This window comes from Microtus oregoni, unplaced genomic scaffold (genome assembly GCF_018167655.1).
Source record: "Microtus oregoni isolate MIOR12 unplaced genomic scaffold, Mior012 000029F_ref0000214, whole genome shotgun sequence".
NCBI lineage: Eukaryota > Metazoa > Chordata > Mammalia > Rodentia > Cricetidae > Microtus > Microtus oregoni.
In genome coordinates this window covers 21,646,710-21,665,567 of record NW_024543088.1, presented here as the reverse complement: position 1 = coordinate 21,665,567, position 18,858 = coordinate 21,646,710, and the positions used below count along the sequence as shown (strand labels likewise).

The 18,858-nt window shown below is 37.5% G+C and overlaps 1 protein-coding gene and 1 gene segment (V, D, J or C); both read right to left on the bottom strand.

The window, feature by feature from the left end:
* The window catches only part of LOC121464736, a 994,671-nt gene that overhangs the window by 308,425 nt on the left and 667,388 nt on the right, over positions 1–18,858 (bottom strand).
* Positions 1–18,858, bottom strand: part of LOC121464737 (immunoglobulin lambda-1 light chain-like) — an 840,936-nt gene that overhangs the window by 304,956 nt on the left and 517,122 nt on the right. Inside the window, exons 1-2 of one of the 6 annotated variants that reach the window (XM_041677782.1) lie at positions 16,063–16,105; positions 15,638–15,956 (exon numbers count right to left, since the gene is read on the bottom strand). The exons of the other annotated variants lie outside the window; for them this stretch is intronic. Coding sequence (XP_041533716.1) covers positions 15,638–15,956; positions 16,063–16,105 — 362 coding nt within the window. Of the gene's footprint in view, positions 1–15,637; positions 15,957–16,062; positions 16,106–18,858 lie in introns of those variants that run through there. 6 annotated transcript variants of the gene reach the window in all.

Sequence of the window (18,858 nt, the reverse complement as noted above, 5' to 3'; positions counted from 1 at the left end):
CTAGGCTCCCACAAAGCCAGTACATGCAGTAGGATCAAAACTCAGTGCCATTGTCCTTGGCTTCTCAGCAGCCCTCATTGTCCACCATATTCAGTGAGTCCGGTTTTATCCCATGCATTTTCAGTCCCAGTCCCACTGGCCTTAGTGATCTCCTAATAGATCAGCCCTATTGTCTAAGTAGGTGGGTGTCCCCCTTGTGGTCTTGACTTCCTTGCTCATGTTCTCCCTCCTTCTGATTTTCATTTGGACCTTGGGAGCTCAGTCCATTGCTCCAATGTGGGTCTCTGTCTCTATCTCCATCCATCACCAGATGAAGGTTCTATGGTGATATGCAAGATATTCGTTAGTATGGCTATAGGATTGGGCCATTTCAGGCTCTCTCTTCTCAGCTGCCCATGCAAATGGATGGAAATAGCAAACATTACCCTGATTGAGGTAACCCAGACCCAAAAAGATGAACATGTGATGTACTCACTCATAATTGGTTTTTAGACATAAATATAGGACATTGAGCCTATAATTTGTGATACTAGAGAAGCTAAATAAGAAGGTGAACCTAAAGAAAAACATATAGTTATCTTCCTGGATATTAGAAGTAGTCAAGATTTCTGGGCAAAATTTGGGAACTGGGGGTGGAGTAGGATGGGGGAAAGGGGAGATGGGGAGAGAAAAGTGAGAAGGGGAGGATAGGGAGAACTTGGGGGAATGGGATGGTTGGGATAATGGAAGGATGGATATGGGAGCAGGGAAATATATATCTTAATTAAGGGAGCCATTTTAGGGTTGACAAGAGCCTTGACTCTAGAGGGGTTCCCAGGGGTTCAGAGAGATGTACCCAATTAGGTCTCTTACATTTCTTTAAGGGATTTTTTCACTTCCTCTTTAAAGGTTGCTATCATTTTAATAAAGTTGCACTATCCACAATGGGTAAGATCTAAAACACCAATGATAGCTTATGGTGGAGAGAATATGGATTAAGGGGAACACTCATTCATTTGTTGGTTGGAATGTAAACCTTGGCAACCACTTTGGAAATCAGTATGGCAGTTTCTCAGAAAATTGGGAGTCAACCTACCTCAGGTCCAGCAATACTACTCTTGGGAAAATTCCCAAAAGATGCTCAATCATGATACAAAAGCATTTTTTCAGTTATGTTCATAGCAGCATTATTTGTAATAGCCAGAACCTGGAAACAACCTAGATGTGTTTCAACAGAAGAATGGAAAAAGAAGTGTGGTGCATCCACATATTAGAGTACTACTCAGTGGCAGAAAACCAATGACATCTTGATTTTTGCATGCAAATGGATGGAACTAGAAAACATTATCTTAAGTGAGATACCCAGACCCAAATACGAATATGATAAGTACTTACTCGTTAGTGGATACTAGCCTAAAACAAAGGACATTAAGTTTATAGTTCATGATCCTAGAGAAGCCAAATAATAAGGTGAACCCAAAGAAAAGCATATATAGATCCACTTGGAAATTGGAAGCAGACAAGATCTCCTGACAAAATTTGGTAGCATGTGGTTGGGGGGTAGAAAGAAGGGGAGAAGGGGAAGAGGATGAGAGAAGGGGAGAGTTGGGGAGAGCTTGAGGGAATGAGATAGTTGAGAGGGAGGAAGGAGAGATATGAGAGCATGGAAAGAGATATCTTGATTGAGGAAGCCATTTGGGGGTTAGCAAGAAACCTGGCTCTAGAAAAATTCCCAGGAATCCATAGGGATGACCCAAGCTAAGACCCTAAGCAAAAAAAGGTGAGGGTGCCTGGACTGGCCTTGCCCTGTATTCAGACTGATGATTTATCTTAAATATCACCATAGAACCTTCGTTCAACATCAGATGGAAACTGAGGCAGAGACCCACATAGGAGCACTGGACTGAGCTCCCAAGGTCTAGTTGAAGAGTGGAAGGAGGGAGAATATGAGCAAGGAAGTCAAGACCATGAGGGGTTCATCCACTGAGACAATTTGCCTGAGCTAATGTGAGCTCACCAACTCCAACTGGACTGGGAGTGAATGAGCAAGGAATCAAACTAGTCCCTGTGAAAGTCATTGACAGTTGGGTCAGACTGAGGAGCCAATGACAATGTCACTGGGATTTGTCTCTTCTGCATGTATTGGCTTTTCCTGTTCTCTTTGTGCATATATCTTGCTAAACCTGCATGTAGTGGGGAGGGCCTTGGACTTTCCACAGGGCAAGTGCCCTCTCTTAAGATTGGATGGGGGTGGGGAGAAAGGTGTATGGAGGGAATAGGAAGGGAGTGGGTGGAGGGGAGGAAGTGGGAAAATGGATTGGTATTTTTCAAATTAATAAAATATAATAACAATAATAAATAAAAATGAGAAATTTTTAATAAAATACAGAAAGGAGGTAAAATAATGGACACAGTAAGCTAAGCACCCTATGGCCTCTTGCTTCCTTTCTTGTCCCTGTTGTTTGCCTACAATCTTAGGTTATCATTGGTCAGCAGCTACAGCGCCCTATATGCACAGCAGTGTTCATGGCAATCCAGTGCTACCTCCCCATATTCTCAGAGCCATCTTAGGAAGGCACTGAGACTCACTGTGCTTCAGCTTAAGCTCATCTGACTAAACTCATCTGCAACACTACTTACAATCTTATAATGAGATTATATACAATTGTACTCAGATTTATTAATCATCACCATATCTTCCCTAAGGAACAGTATGTCAATTTAATATCAGGGAAGAAATTATTGTAATATAGATGAGATATTTTAATTAAGGGAGACATTTTAGGGTTGGCTAGGGACTTGGCTTTAGAGGGGTTCCCAGGTTCCACATGGATGTCCTCATCTAGGTCCTTGGGCAGTAGAGGAGAGGGTGCCTGAACTGCCTTTGTCACATAGTCACACTGATGACTATCTTGAATATCACCATAGAAACTTCATTCCACGACAGATGGAGATAGAGACAGAGACCCACATCGGAGCACTGGACTGAGCTCCCAAGGTCCAGTTGAAGAGCAGAAGAAGGAAGAATATGAGCAAGGAAGTCAGGACCGCAAGGGGTTGGTCCACCCACAGAGACAGTGTGCCTTATCTAATGGGAGCTCACCAAAACATGGGGGACTGGGACTGAATGAGCATGAAATCAAACTGGACTCTGAATGTGGCTGACAATGGGGGGCTTACTGAGAAGCCAATGATAATGGTACTGAAATTTGTCTTTCCTGCATGTACTGGCCTTTTGGTATCCTAGTCTGTTTGGATGCACACCTTCCTAGGCCTGGATAGAGGGGGGAGGGCCTTGGACTTCCCATAGGGCAGAGTATCCTGACCTCTCTTAGGACCGGAGGAGGAGGGAGGAGGGCAAGTGAGGGAGCAGGAGGGAATTGGGCACAGGGGAGGAAGTGGAAATTTTGAATGGTAGTATTTATAAAGCAATAAAAATTTAAAAAAATAATGGACATATATTAATAATAGTATAAATTAATTATATATGTAATATAGAGTATATTGATTATACATTATATTAGTTATATATAGCATAACATATATTCACATAATAATTAATTATATTATGTAATATAATATATTTAAATAGTATGTATTACTATATGTCATATGTTATATATTATCATAATGCCATTATATTTTAAAATGTATAGTTTCATACTTTTAAAAAGCTATACAATGAATTTCATTTTCTTCAAATGAAATATAATATAACAATAGTTGTAAAATATGAATGAACTCTACTTTGATCTATTAGTAAAAAGAACTCACAGAGAATATTCTGAAGACTGGAGATCTGTTGACTCTAATCTTACAAGCAAATACATAAGGGAGAAATAAAATACTTTACTTCTGGCTTTATGTTTTTATTCTCTATTGCAACAGTTGAGAAATATATCCAGTTTTTTTATTCTAAATAAATACAAATGAAGGAAGATACTTCCCTTCACATTCTTGTCTGTGGAGTGTTAAATTTAGGATGAAACATTGCCTGCCCATGGAATCCCACTATTGCAAGACAATTCTTATAATCAGGTTCAAGCAACTGTTCATTTGTCTTGCTTCTTCATCTGTGTCTCACTGTGCTGCCTACCTCTTTAGTGCAGCATGCAGTAGCCCTTAGCACTTTCTTCAGTCTAGTAACCCTAAAGCCCAGAACAAGACTATACTTAAGGTAAACACTGACAGGGAGTGTGAGTGCCTGTTAATTGTCAGATGAATCAGAGACTAGAGGCTTGACCAGACTACTTCTGGAAGCAGTGTGAAAAGAGACAATAACTGCTAGAGACCCTCATTCCTCAACATCACCACAGTTTGTGGAGGAGACCCTGAAAGAAATAGCTGTTAGGTTTGAGAATGAGGCAAGGATTCAGAGAAGTCATTCAAAAAGCAGGCCTTATTAATCTCCATGTAACTTGACAGAGATGGAGGAAAGACAGAGGGATGAGACAGATATCCAGGTCCTGCTTTAAATCTCCAGAGATACCAGGATCCACAGATGCTTCTGGTCTCTGGGGTTTTCTGGGTTTGGGGGAAATGGTGATTTGCTGAAGTATGAGTCTTTTACTATCACCATCACCACTAAATTACATCTCTTCAGCCAGGGCACAATTCTACTCCCAGGAGGGTGGGGCAGCTCTGACAAAACATCTGCTGTGCTGTAACCTCTAATTCTGGGTGTGAACTTGGCCCAGGAGGTTAAATTCAAGTTCAGAGTTCACGCCAGTGCTTGTCAGTATCTGAGAAGTTCACAGTGCCCTCTGCTGGACTATGGATACTTACTTCCAATATCTTCAGTAATAAGTTTTCATTACCCAATGAAGATTACTGGAAAAAAGGTTTCAGATTTTTTTGGTCTTTTGATTTATTTTTATTATAAATTATGTGTGCAGCTGCAAGCACAAACACAAAGACCCCCCCCAGACACACACACACAGACATACACAGAGGCCAGTACTGCTGGATTCCCAGGAGCTGAAATTAAAGGCAGTGATAATAAACGCAAAGGATGAACTTGTAAGATCAGTATGTGCTCTTAACCACTGAACCTTCTCTCCAACCACCAAAAATAATTTAAAATTATGCAACTCCCCCAAAATATATGACTTAAAATTAGCTTGAACACAGACTTGCAAGTCATTGAATCTTTTGTATTGTGTAAATATATTGTAACAGCATAGTGACAAATCTTCCCATCATTCTGAAGTGTATTTTTATAAAGTCAAGAACTACTTTTACTGGGAATTCGATTACTTTGGTTATATCTTTTATTTAGCTATACTCTATTATTTTTTTCTGAAATAGTTTATGGAAGAAAGTTACAAGTCACCAACCTTTATTAAACCAATTAAAAGTCCAGTGAGTTCTCTCGAATAGGGTTCTCCCTGGGAAAGACAAAGGAGGGTAGCAGATTTAAAGACAGAAGCCTGAGTTCATGTTACACCTGAACATGAACTAGAAGGTATTTACCATGTAACCTTTGATCTTGCAAAACAGCACACAGAAAAATTCCTATAGAATTAGCAAACAGCTAATATGAGGATCCTTTCTCAATAGTGACTGGGGTCAAGTTGGTATTTTAAAACAGTTTATTAAATAAAGTAAACTTTCATTTTTTTAACAGGTTAACTCCCATGTGGAAGGGGTGCAGGGATTTGGCACCTAGTTCAATCCTAATAAAAATGAGGGTATATCAATGTAACTCTGTCCCTAACATAGGCATTTTAATTAGTAGTATCCCTATGAAATTATCAATTGCAGAAATCTATGTTCTATATGTAGATCAGGAAATCCGAAGACTTTATGGATGGAGAATATCAGATTACATATTACCTGAATCTTTCTCCACTCTTCCTATGCTATCTCTAGAAGGAGAATTGTAAAGGTACTAATGCAGTCAATTCCTGTGATTCCTTCATGAGAGACAGTCATGACCTGCTTCCACATGAATTGCACATTTCATTCACATTCATTCCTTATCCTGAAAATGACTAGAGTGGAAGAAACTGAAGCTCAGTAAAACTAAGTGTGTTCAGTCTGCACAGGCAAGCACAGTGGAAGACAGTCTCCATGAAATGCTTTACTAATAATGTCCCTTCTCTAACGAGAATGTGTTCAATATCCCTTGGTGGCACTCTGATCAGTGCACTATGCCATCCTCAGAGAAGCAGGGCAAAATGTTGTAGGCCAGACGAGAGTGTCCTGTAGGGTCTCAAATGAGCATCCAAAATCATCTCTGTCCTTCTTCCTTCTTGACTCTCCCATTCCTTCAAGTTCTCCTCCCTGCTAACCATCACCCCTTGTCTTCTCCTTCTGTCATCCCTTTAACTCCTACCCACATGATTCCAATTTTTTAGGCAATCTTGCCTATTTCCCCCATTCTGGTGGATATATGTATGTTTTTCTTAGGTTCATCTTGTTACTTATCTTCTCTAGGATCATGAACTATAGGCTCAATATCCTCTGCTTTATAGCTAGTATCCACTTATGAGTGAGCTTATACCATGTTCATCTTTCTGAGTCTTAGTTACCTCACTGAGGATGTTTTTCTAGTTCCATCAATTTTCATGCAAATTTCAAGGTGGCATTATTTTTATCTCTGAGTAGTACTTAGTACTCTAATGTGTACACATTCTCTTTATCCATTCTTTTGTTTGAGGGGCATCTAGGTTGTTTCCAGGCTCTGGCTATTACAAATAATACTACTATGAACATAGTTGAAAAATGTCATTGCCGTATGAGTGAGCGTTCTTTGTGTACATACCAAAGCATGATATTCCTTGATCCTGAGGTTGGTTGATACCCAGTTTCCTTAGAAACTGCCATACTGTTTTCCAAAGTGGTTGTACAAGTTTGCATTCCCACCATCAATGGATGAGTGTTTTGCTCCTTACTCCACGTTTTCTCCAGCATAAACTTTCATTGGTGTTGTTAATCTTAGCCATTGTGAATGGTGTAAGATAATGTCTCAGAAATGTTTTTATTTGCATATCCCTGATGGCTAAGGATGTTGAACTTTTGTGTAAGTGTCTTTCTGGAATTTGAGATTCTTCTGTTGAGAATTCTCTGTTTAGTTCTGTACCCAAGCTTTGAATTTGGGTTATTTGGGATTTTAATGTCTAATTTCTTGTGTTCTTTATATTTTAAAGATAATTCCTCAGTCTGATTTGGGGTTAATGAAGACCTTTTCCCATTTAGTAGTCTTCCTTTCTGTCTTATTGATTATGTCTTTTGCTTTACAGAATCTTCTGTTTTAGGAGGTACCATTTATTTATTGTTGCACTTAGTGTCTGTTTTACTGGTGTTATATTTAGGAAGTGGTATCCTGTGCCCATGCATTAAAAGCTACTTCCCACTTTCTCTCTTTTAGGGGTCAGAGTGGATGGATTTAAATTGAGGTCTTTAATCCATTTAGATATGAGTTTTGTGCATGGGGATAGATATGGGTTTATTTTCATTCTTCTATATGGTGACATCCAGTTATGCCAACATCATTTGTTAAAGATGCTTGTTTTTCCATTGAATGATTTTTACTCATTTGTCAAAAATCAGGTGTTCTCATTCATTTTACCATATTTTCTATATCCAGAATTTCCTCAGTCTCTGTTGTCTTTATTGCCTCTATTTCAGTCTTTGAGAGTTGAGCTGTTTTTTTTTACCCGTTTAATTGTTTTTTCTTGGATTTCTTTGAGAGATTTATTAATTTCTTCCATTTTTGTTTGTCTTTTTTCTATTTCTTTAATGGAATTTTTTCATTTTCTCTTTAAAGGTCTCCATTATCTTTATAAAGTTACCTTTAAAATCATTCTCTTCTGCTTCTTCTGGGTTTGAATGATCAAGTCTTCCTGTTGTGTTACCACTGTGTCCTGCTGTTACCATGTTGCATTTTAGGTTCTTGGATTAATTCTTGCATTGGCACCTACCCCATGTCTTTTCTATTGATGCTAGCAATGTCTGTGTCTTGATCCAATTCTTGCAGTGGCTATATGTTCTTGGGAACTGTTGTTGATCTGTTCTGTGTTGTCACTGTCTGTGTCTCAGGGTTTTTGGAGTAGTCTATATCTTGGCCCTCTCTGTGAAGTAGAAGGCTGTGTTTCAGAGCTCCTTTGAGGTTGTGGGATAGATAGACAAGTTTGGGAGTCGAATGGGACTTGTAGCTTTCACAGTCTAGTAGTCAGGACAGGGGTAGGCACCAATGCAAGAATTCACCAGAGCCAAGATGATGCTATGTAACTACTGAAGGAGAAAGCCACAAGATCCTTACCACTAAGCCACAGCCTCATGGTAATACATAGATTAGTAGAAATGGGTTAATTTAAGATGTAAGAGTTAGGTAGTTGTATGTTAAACAGTGTTGTAATTAATATTGTTTCTCTGTGATAATTCTGGTCTTGGTGACTGGGAAATAAACATGTCGTCTCTGATTACAATAATCAGTCATGATTTATCAAACATAGATTTATCAAGTCTGGTCTAACCTTCATTCTTTTCCTATGCAGAGGGTTCAGCTGATATGTTGTCTGTCCTGTAGTCATTTTTGGCTTCCTCCCCATGTCTATAGCCAAGAAAATCAGGAGGTCTCCTACCCCAGTCAAGTATGATTTCTGTTAACCTTGAAGGAATATACAGCTTTTTGTTTCCACAGGAAACATCTTCTCCAACTTAATACAGCATTACCAAGGCATAAATTTCATTCATTGTTTATATTTAGTTTTGTCATGGAATATCTTGCTTTCTCTGTTTATGGTGATTGAAAACTTTGCTGGGTAAAGTAATCTCTGCTGACATTCATGGTCTCTTATGGTCTACATAACATCTTTCCAGGACCTTCTGGCTTTCAGACACTCCATTTATAAGTCAGGTGTAATTCTGGTTGGTCTGCCTTTTTATGTTACTTGGCCTTTTATCTTTGCTACTTTTAATATTCTTTTTTATTCTGTATATTTGGTGTTTTGATTGTTATGTGCAAGGTGAATTTTATGACTCAGTCTATTTTGTATTCTGTAAGTTTATTGTATCTTCATAGGTATTTGCTTCTTTAAGCTGTGAAATTTTTTTTCTATGATTTTGTTGAATATAATTTCTATTCCTTTGATCTGGTTTTCTTCTCTTTCTTCTATCTCTATTATTCTTAGATTTAGTCTTTTCAAGGTGTCCCAGATTTCTTGATCATTTTGCATTATGATTAAAAAACCTTGTTGTTTTTAATGTTTTCATTGACTTATGAATCTATCTGATTTATCATATCTTCAACACCAGAGATTCTGTCTTTCATCTCTTGCATTGGGATGGTTTTGCTTCCATTTCTGGTTGCTGTTTGATTTCCTAGGTTCTCTATTTCCAGAATTCCCTCTGCTTTTGCTTACTTTATTTCATATATTTCAAACTTTATGTCTTCAAAATTTTGGTCATGTGTTTGATCTGTTTGATTGTTTTTAATTATCTTTCTTTGATTACTTTAATGGATTCATTGATTTCTTTCAATTTTTGTTTGTCTTTTCCTTTATTTCTTTTAGGTAATTTTTTATTTCCTCTTTAATGGCTTCTATTCTCTTCATAGAGTTATTTTTAAGATTGTTTTTATGCTTCTTCAACATTGGGGTGTTCTGGTCTTGCGGATGTAGAACCACTATGGTACCACATTACTCTTTATGTTGGTGGATACATTCTTGTACTGGCATCAGTAGCATGAGTAATCAAAGCCTGGAGACTTCTCTTGGGGTTCTAACCAAAATCCAGGAAGCAAAGTAGCCAGACCATTAGAGAAATCTTACCTTTACCAAGGCTGGGTGACTGCAGAGTTAACAGACTAAACAAATCTGAACTTCTCTCTCTCCTCTCATTGTATATTTCCTGCACAGTCACCCAAAGTTCTTCTACAACATTGTGGCATCCATCTTTGGCCTATAGGCCTGGCATATCTGACAGACTCTTTTCTGAAGGGCTATCTGTCCTTGTCTTCACAGTGTTTGGCAGTCACTGTATTGTATTGTATTGTATTAGGACAGAATAGGGTCAGCATCCGAGAAAGGGGCATTTTCTTGCCCATTGACTTACTTTTGTCAAAAAGACAGTAAATTCCATGTAAAGTTTCTTCAATGTCTATTATCCTCTCTGAAGTAGATTGGTGCTACTAGGAGCAAACATATCTTATTGTCATAAAAAAAGAAGAACCTTGATTATTAAAGCATCTTAAATAACATATTCTGTAGATCTCTAAAGTGTTTGACAATGACCTGTTTATCTACAATGTATCTTTGTTTAACCTTGAAAACATAAATACTGTGACAACTTCTATTATACTAGATGACTGACTACTAACCTACATCTCTGTATTATTCTATATAGTTACTAATAATAATTTCATGGGACTAGAAACTTGCATTACACTATTAAATAAGTTTATAGGTACAATACCTTAAACAAAAGTAGATATGCATTACAGTATGTTCTAACAAAATTAATCTCAATACACAAAATTTGTATATGTTATATAAAAGTCCAATCCAACGTTAAAGAATTAAAACTTGTAGTTAATTTTAAGTAGATTCAATAATCTGCCCTTTTATTATATTGTGTTTATATTTTTTTCTCTTTTCACAGCAGATTCAATTACTTACCATTTAATCATATCATATCTATATCCTACTTTTTTCTTTTCAAAACAAGAACCTTGAATCTAATTTCCTTTGTTTATCTTTTTCTGACAATTACCAATAATAGCCTATAAATTATGCCCTAAACAATGGCAAATATCCATAATCCATTAAAGGACTGAAAACTACCTACCCTACCTCTTGGGAATGTGGGCATCATATTTGTAATTTATTTCCTGCTGTCTGGGGGTTATGGTATCTTTAGGGGATGCTGAAAAAAATTTGGTTAATAGTCAAGCCCTGAAAGAGGTAACCCTGTCACTTTTTGTCCAGTCTATGCATGACGGGAAAGTACAGTGTCTATCTCAAGTTTTGGTAGACTAGTCTGTTAGACTGAATAATTTTATCTAGCCACTACAAAATTGTTCTGAGTAGTTTCTAGTCCAAAGCCAATGAACTACAAATCCTTAGGCGGTGTTTTTCAGCTTAGCGGTGTTACCACAGAATAGGAGGAAGTGTTGTTGTGGGTCCCCATCCTCCTTTTGAAGACTCCAAAGGTCACTGTTAAGTGTACTTATGGTAGAGACTTAAACATGAAATTGTTGACAGGAAGGTCTATAATAAGTACTCAATATGACCATTATTATCATGACAAAATATTAATATATATATAATATATATTAATATAGATATAAATCTTATAAAAACTTATACCTTAAGAAAAGCTGTCAAAGGGTCAATATAAAACTATTATTTATGAGATAAGTATCAATAAAATATCCTTAAATTTTTGTTTTTATTTTGCCCCATATAAGTTGTCTTTTCTGACATGACACAGAGATTTTGAATTTAATTTAATAAGCATGTTTGGATTTAGAGAAGGGGAGAGCCACATTCCAACTCCAAAGCTCACTCTAATCTTTAGACTGGGACTACAAAAAGATCATTTGCATAATGTGTCTGTAGAAACCGCAGAAACGAATATTTGGGAAAATTTATGAAATTTCATCCTGTTTGAAATGTGTTATACCAATAGGCCAATTACTCTTTTCTTGAGACTTTTTTTTTTTGGATTATTTGGTTTTTTTCTTCAGATGTCTCATTCATCCAGTAGTCTTCAGATTCCTTAGCTAGATACCTTTATTCTCATGAAAAGACAGAAACAAGACTCTCCCCATCCCTAAATTTGGGGAGATTCTCTTTTAACAAGTGATATTTGTTCAAATGAAAAGCATTTATTAGTTTTATAGTCCAAAGCCAATCCTTAAGTGGTGTTTTTCAGCTTCCAGAGTACCTGGGTTTTATTTCCAGCACCCACATGGCAGCTTACAACCGTCTGTAACACCAGTTGCAGGGGATCAAATACTTGCAGATAAAATACCAATGAACATGAAATAATTTTCAAATTTTTCAAAATAAAGTAAAATAAAGCATTATGCAATCTATTTCAGTGGGTATTTATCATCCCTTTCTGTTCCTTTAATACATCCTTTAGAGTGTGATTTGAACTTTCTCTAACTCCCTATTCTGTAGGATTTGTGGTATACTTGTAACATGCTTTATATTATAATAAGCAGAAAGCTGTTCCATTTTCTTATAGGCATATGCTGATGCAATGTCTGCTTTAATTGGGCGGGTATGCCTACAACTTCTAGCAAATGTGTGATTTTCAAATCAGCCTTTTCCAAACTCAAGGCAGTTGCCCATTGAAAACCTGAATAGATATCAATGGAGTCATGTAAATATTTTAGTTTTCCAAATTCTACAAAAAGGAACACATCTATCTGCCAGATTTCATTCCCTTGGGTTAATTCCTGCAAGTAGGTGGTGTTTGGCTGCATGATGAACAAGTAGAACATAGCCTTACCTTATAATCTCCTTGGCTTATTGTTGTGTTATGGAAAACGGCATTTTTAAAGATTTATTTATTTATTATGTATACAACATTCCTTCCATGTATGCTTGCATGCCAGAAGAGGGCACCAGATCTCACTATAGATGACTGTGAGCCACCATGTGGTTCCTAGGAATTGAACTCAGGACCTCTGGAAGAGCAGTCAGTGCTCTTAACCTCTGAGTCATCTCTCCAGCCCCAGAATAGGACATTTTTAAACATTTGCTATTGACATGATGACTTTTTATGAAATTCTGAGGCTTATAACATATTTCCAATCAAAAATTGATCAATTTCTGCATTACCCTGTGCTAGAGGACATGGCAGACATGTATAGGATCAGAGTGTGTTAAGTATATGGGATGATGACTATTCCTGATTATATCTTGTATCTTATAAATAATGAAGTCAATTCTGTATCATCTTGTATAAATTCAACAGTTTCAACATGCAAAACAACTCTTTCAGCATATTGTAAAGAGGTTCTTTAAGAATTCATAGTACCATGAGAATAGTATATATTTCTGACTTTTAGACAGAATCATAAGGGCTTTGTTCCACTTCACTTTAATTTCCTGACTTGTAACCTACCTTTCCAGATTTATTTGCATCAGTATAGAAGGTAGGGAGGGCCTCCAGTTATTGGTGTGTCCCGTGCAATGTGAGGAAGGGTCCAGTTAGTTCTCTATCTCACTTTTAGGATAGTTGATGTCAGTCTTTCCCAAAAAATTACTAAAAGCTCTTTGTAAGTGTTCATTACTTCCCATAGTTTGTTATTTTCATCAGTTTTTAAAAGGTTTATAATATCTGCTGGGTCTATTCCTTGTAATTGATTAAATCTCAATTTTCCTTTTAAAATTAACATAGAGATATTTTTTACATATTTTTTTCTTTATTTTCTTTTTTCTTTATTTTTTATTGCTTTATAAATACTATAATTCAATTTTCCACTTCCTCCCCTTTTCCCATTTCCGTCCTTCTCCCCCACTCACCCTCACCCCTCTGCCTCCAGTTCTAAGAGATGGCAGGGTACCTGCCCTGTGGGAAGTCCAAGGTCCTCCCCGCTCCATCCAGGCTTAGGAAGGTATGCACCCAAATAGACTAGAATCCCAAAAAGCCAGTATATGCAGTAGAATCAAATCCCAGTGCCATTATCATTGGCTTCTTAGTCTGCAACAATTGTCAGCCACATCCAGAGGGACAATTTTGATCCCATGCTCCTTCAGTCCCAGTCCAGCTGGCTTTGGTGAGCTCCCATTAGATCAGGCACACTGTCTCAGGGGGTGGACTAACCCCTAGTGGTCCTGACTTCCTTGGTGATAGTCTCCCTTTTTTCTGCTCTTCAACTGGACCTTGGGAACTCAGTCCAGTGCTCCATTGTGGGTCTCTGTCTCTATCTCCATCTGTTTGTGGACAAAGTTTCTATGGTGATATTCAAGATAGTCATCAGTATGACTACAGGACAAGGCCAGGTCAGGCACCATCTCCTACACTGCCCAGGGTCCTACCTAGGGATATCCCTGTGGGTACCTGGGAACCCCTCTAGAGCCAAGCCTTTTGCCAACCTTAAAATGGCTCCCTTAATTAAGATATCTTCTTCCTTGCTCCCATATCCATCCTTCCTCCATTTCAACCATCCCACTCCACATAAATAGAATTAAGGACAAAATCACATGATCATTCTTTTAGATGATGAAATGGCCTTTGATGCTATTCAACATCCATTCATGGCAAAAGTCTTGGAGACATTAAGAATACAAGGGACATACCTTGATATTAAAAGTTCATGAACAGCCATTTCACAACCAACATCAACACAAATGGTGAGAAACTCAAAGAATTTTCACTAAAATAAGGGAAAACACAAGAATTCCACTCTATCCATGCCTGCTTAAAATAAAACTTGAAGACTTATCTGAAGGAGTAAGACAACTGAAAGAGATCAAGTAGACACAAACAGAAAGATTTATTCAGAATAACCCTATTTGCCAATGCACTAAACACTTTCAGCAAAGTATCAGGACACAAAAATCAACAAACAACTAATACAACTACACTGCTCACATCATACACTGCTGCAATAGTGTCACAAATTATGGGGAAGTAATCACCTGCTGTCTGGTCAATTTATTCCATGAGATAAAATGTTAGCCCAGCTCTGGTCAATGGGTAAATCGATCAGAACCTTATAAATGCCAACAGGACCTAGTTGTTTCAGTTTTGTGATCTAACAAAACATGCTAACAGGCCATAGTCATTGATATGGGAATATGCTCTACAAGTGGGGTTTCAGAGGCTTCTACAGGAAAACAACTGTAATTTTTCTGGTCTTATCACTGCAAGACTATACAAAAGAATGATGTCCTAATATTCTCAGAATAAGATCCCTTTATAAGAATTTTGTGGGGTTTTGTTTGTTTGTTTATTTATTGTTTTTGTTTTGTCTTTCATAATTTGAGTCTTGTGATTTCAATATTTTAAAGATGGTCTCACTGTGGACAAACAAAGACCTCAATGCTGATATATGTCACAAGTAAGAAGTTTGGCAGAGACTAAGCCATATGGTAGTTATATTATTCTTCCTTCAAAATCCCTGGGAAGTTTTACTAAGTAAAGAAGGGGTGTCAGGAGCAACATGGAGAAGTTCATGTGCATTCAAGGAAAATGGTAAGCAATTGACTGTCTCTATTATCATGAGTATTCAGGGCCCTGCACTCATAAATATTATTACAATATACTTGACAATTTACTGGAGTTAAAAAAAAACACTTAGTGCATGACACAAGAAGGCATCTTACAAAGAATAGACATTATTGTGAACTTTGGTGAGTAACAGAAATAGCCTTCAACCCCCTGATACAAGTTCATAGGAAAATATTCTTACTTCCTTAGCTCTATACACATGAGATTTGATTTTACATAGTCATCACTTTTACATAGCAGTACACGTTATACAATCTCTGTCTTTTCCCTCTTTCCCAAGGAGGACAGGATAAATTCCTAGACTTATGGTCTATCCCCTTGAGTAATAAAAGAAAAATATCCAAGGAAGATGATAGCTAAGAACTTCATATGATCCTTTTCAAAACCATAGGCTAGATTTGGTAGCAAGAAAAGATAATTGTTCCTGTTCTGCTTCCTCATTTATCTGGGTCACTGTGTTCACCAAAACTGTTCACCAGTGCCATAACTTACTCCACAGAAATAGTCAGCTTCATCTTCAGGCTGAATGTTGGAGATGCTTAAGTAACGATGAGCCCCAGAGCTGGAGCCAGAGTAGCGATCAGAGATCCCATCGCCCTTGTTAAAACTTCCATCACTTCCAAGCCCCATGACATACTTAGGAGCCTTGTCTGCCTGCTGCTGGTACCATTCAATTGTGTAGGTGCTGTACTCACTACTCAAGGTACAGGTGAGTTTGACTGATGCTCCCAGGGAGGCTGAGGCTGTGGGTGACTGAGTCAGCACAGATTGGCAGAAAGACCCTGAAAATAGAGAAACACATTATCTCTTGGGGTGAGAGGAGAGAAAATATTTTTCTATCGGTTTGTTTCCCTGAACTGGTGTCAGGGTGCAGATGATTCTCCTAACCTGTACAATGAAGGAGGAAGAAGAGGAGAGGAATCCAGGCCATGGTGCAGACACCACTGAGCTCTGCTGAGACAGACATAGTGTGGGTCTCTCTTATACTTCAACATTTCTCAGAAAACTGAAAGGGCCCTTTATGCAAATATGCAAATTTATCTTGATCAACAAAATTACTTCTTAGTTGTTTGTGCCATCAAACGTCTGGGTGTCACTTCCTTTCTTAGGCTGCCCAAGAGAACACTGTAGCCCCACCTTCTGGGTCTATTGAATCATGAACAGCCACAAAGAGATAGATGTTTATATTCTCAGGTCAGAGTCTCCCGGTCCCTCAGTGGAACCTATGGACACCCACTGAGCAGGCTTAGGTCATCTGTCATGTCTGTGACCACCATAATACCCAATGGCTTTGTCTACTAAGCTCTTTTTGATCAAGGACAGAGTGAGTTGCCTCCTCTGATGCTGACTTTTATATAATCTCATTTGTTTGCTTCTCCTCAGTGGAAATACAATATAAACAAGTGTTCCTAACTTGTAGGTTATGACCTCCACAGGACATGAATCACATATAAGATACCCTGTTGCTCAGATACTGTATTATGATAAATAACAGTAGGAAAATTACAGCTAAGAAATAGCAATGAGTAATTCTATTGTTGGGGACTACCACAAAATGAGGAACTATATTTAGAAGTCAGAGCATTAGGAAATTTGAGAAGCAAAGTTGTAGACTTTAGTTTATAAGAACCTCTTTATTCAGGGGCTTTTCCTACTTGTGAAGAGGACAGAGAAATTTACTCCATGAGTCCCTTCTCAGAATGCTCAAGTTGACAGGCTCATTCTTTCTACATGGTTCTTTAGCAGATGGACCCATGGACATACAATGATGAATATTACTATTTAGGATGATAAATATTATACTGTATGACTCTATTAATGCATTATAAGTAAAAAATTGAAAATTATATGGCAACACAAAACAGAATTATAAAGAAAAAAAGTTGGAGAAAGAACACACTGGGCTTGTATTTCTCATTAAGGATTACAGTGTATTAATGAAGAACGACTATATGATGGTTTCCAAAAACACTTATGGAAACAAAACCTACCTAGGACTTATGTGATATAAAAATATTATATTTGACGGACAGATCTTTAGAGGGATAGATATTTACAAAGGGAACACCTCTAAATTGGAGGCAAGAATCAATGTATCATGATAGAAGTCACAGGGGAGAATAGGGAGAAGTGAGATGAATGTTAGGACCATGTATGTTTACTCAGGAGTGTTTTAACTTATACATGGTTAAAGAAACTGTTTAAAGAAACCTTGGTGGTCTTCATCAAATACCTATCTACCAGGCTCAGAGAATATGAAGAAGAGGAGGTGGGTGGAAAGAGCTTAACAGCCAGAAATGATGGAGGACTCCAATGAAACAGCATCATCCAGACACAATAGAACTGACTCACGTGTGAACTCACAGAGACTGTGAAAGCAAGCACACAAAACCAGCACAGACTCAAACCAGAAAAAAAGAGCCAGCACTGAGAAATGGAAGTGGACAAATAGGCACAACCTCAGTCATGAATTTATTTGTAATAGAACACTTGGAAGAAATAAAATCAGTTATCTCCAGTGGTGTGTCACTGAAATATCAAACACACTCCAGGGCAGGGACCCATAACCAGGGGTAGTTAGTCAACAGTAAACAAACACACACTTTTTTGTTATATTTTGTCCAGTTGATTTTTCCAATTTTACTTTGTCTATTTTGTTTTTCGTTTTCTGTTGTTGTTGCTCTGTTTTTGGTGGGTTTTCTGTTTTGTTTTGTTTTGTTTTGTTTTTTGTTTTTTTTTTTTTGTAAGAGAGAGTACATGAAGGTGGGAAAGTAGAGAGCTGGGAGGGTCTGGGAGGAGTTGGGGTAATAGAAAGGATATAATCAAACCATTGTATGAAAAATGTTTTTAAAAAAGTAAAGTATTGAAGACAAAATATTAATTGACAAACGCAGTAGAAAGACATAAGAATGAAGGAATAGAAAAAAGAGAGAAATATAAAGGAAAGAGAGAGGGAAGGAGGGAGGAAAAGAAAGAAGCTAAGAATCTGTTGTCCCTGCTTGAATGCATGCATGAAACTATACATTGTATCCTACTCAGAACATTCTAAAAGCAATATGGCTCAGTATGTGAGAGCACTTGTCAAACTTCCCAATGGGAGTTGATGCCTGAAACAATCCTTGTGGAAAGAAAAGAGACAATTTACACAAGTTGTTCTCTAACTGTCATACTTATGCTATGGATTTTACACACAGTCATTAAATCATTAAATAAATATGTAGATAAATCAATAAATAAATATTTTAAAATCTTTTGATTCTTTCATGACTATTTTGTTGCTCTTTTCTGCCCCCCTGTGGTTTTGATTTTATATTAGGGACTTCTTTGGTATTATTAACATTCAAATATTGATGTGAATTTCTTGGGAAAGAGGACTTCACAAGTGAAGGATGCTGGACCCCCATAAATACAGGATCCACGTGCCCCTTGAGTATCAATAAGTACTGAAATAACACAGGCTAGAAACTGTGTGGTTTGGGATATGAACATTTCCTTATTCTTTTACTTAATGTTTCCTACCAACACATGGAACAAAAGAACTTCCTGATTCCCAGTCTTTGCTTTATGTGACAGAATTAACTTTCTTAAGATTTTCTGTAGGCCCATATTTCTACATGATATGGCCACCAGAATCTCTGGCCATAGTTTGCACCTGCAGCACAGGAGGTGATCACCTAGCATTTA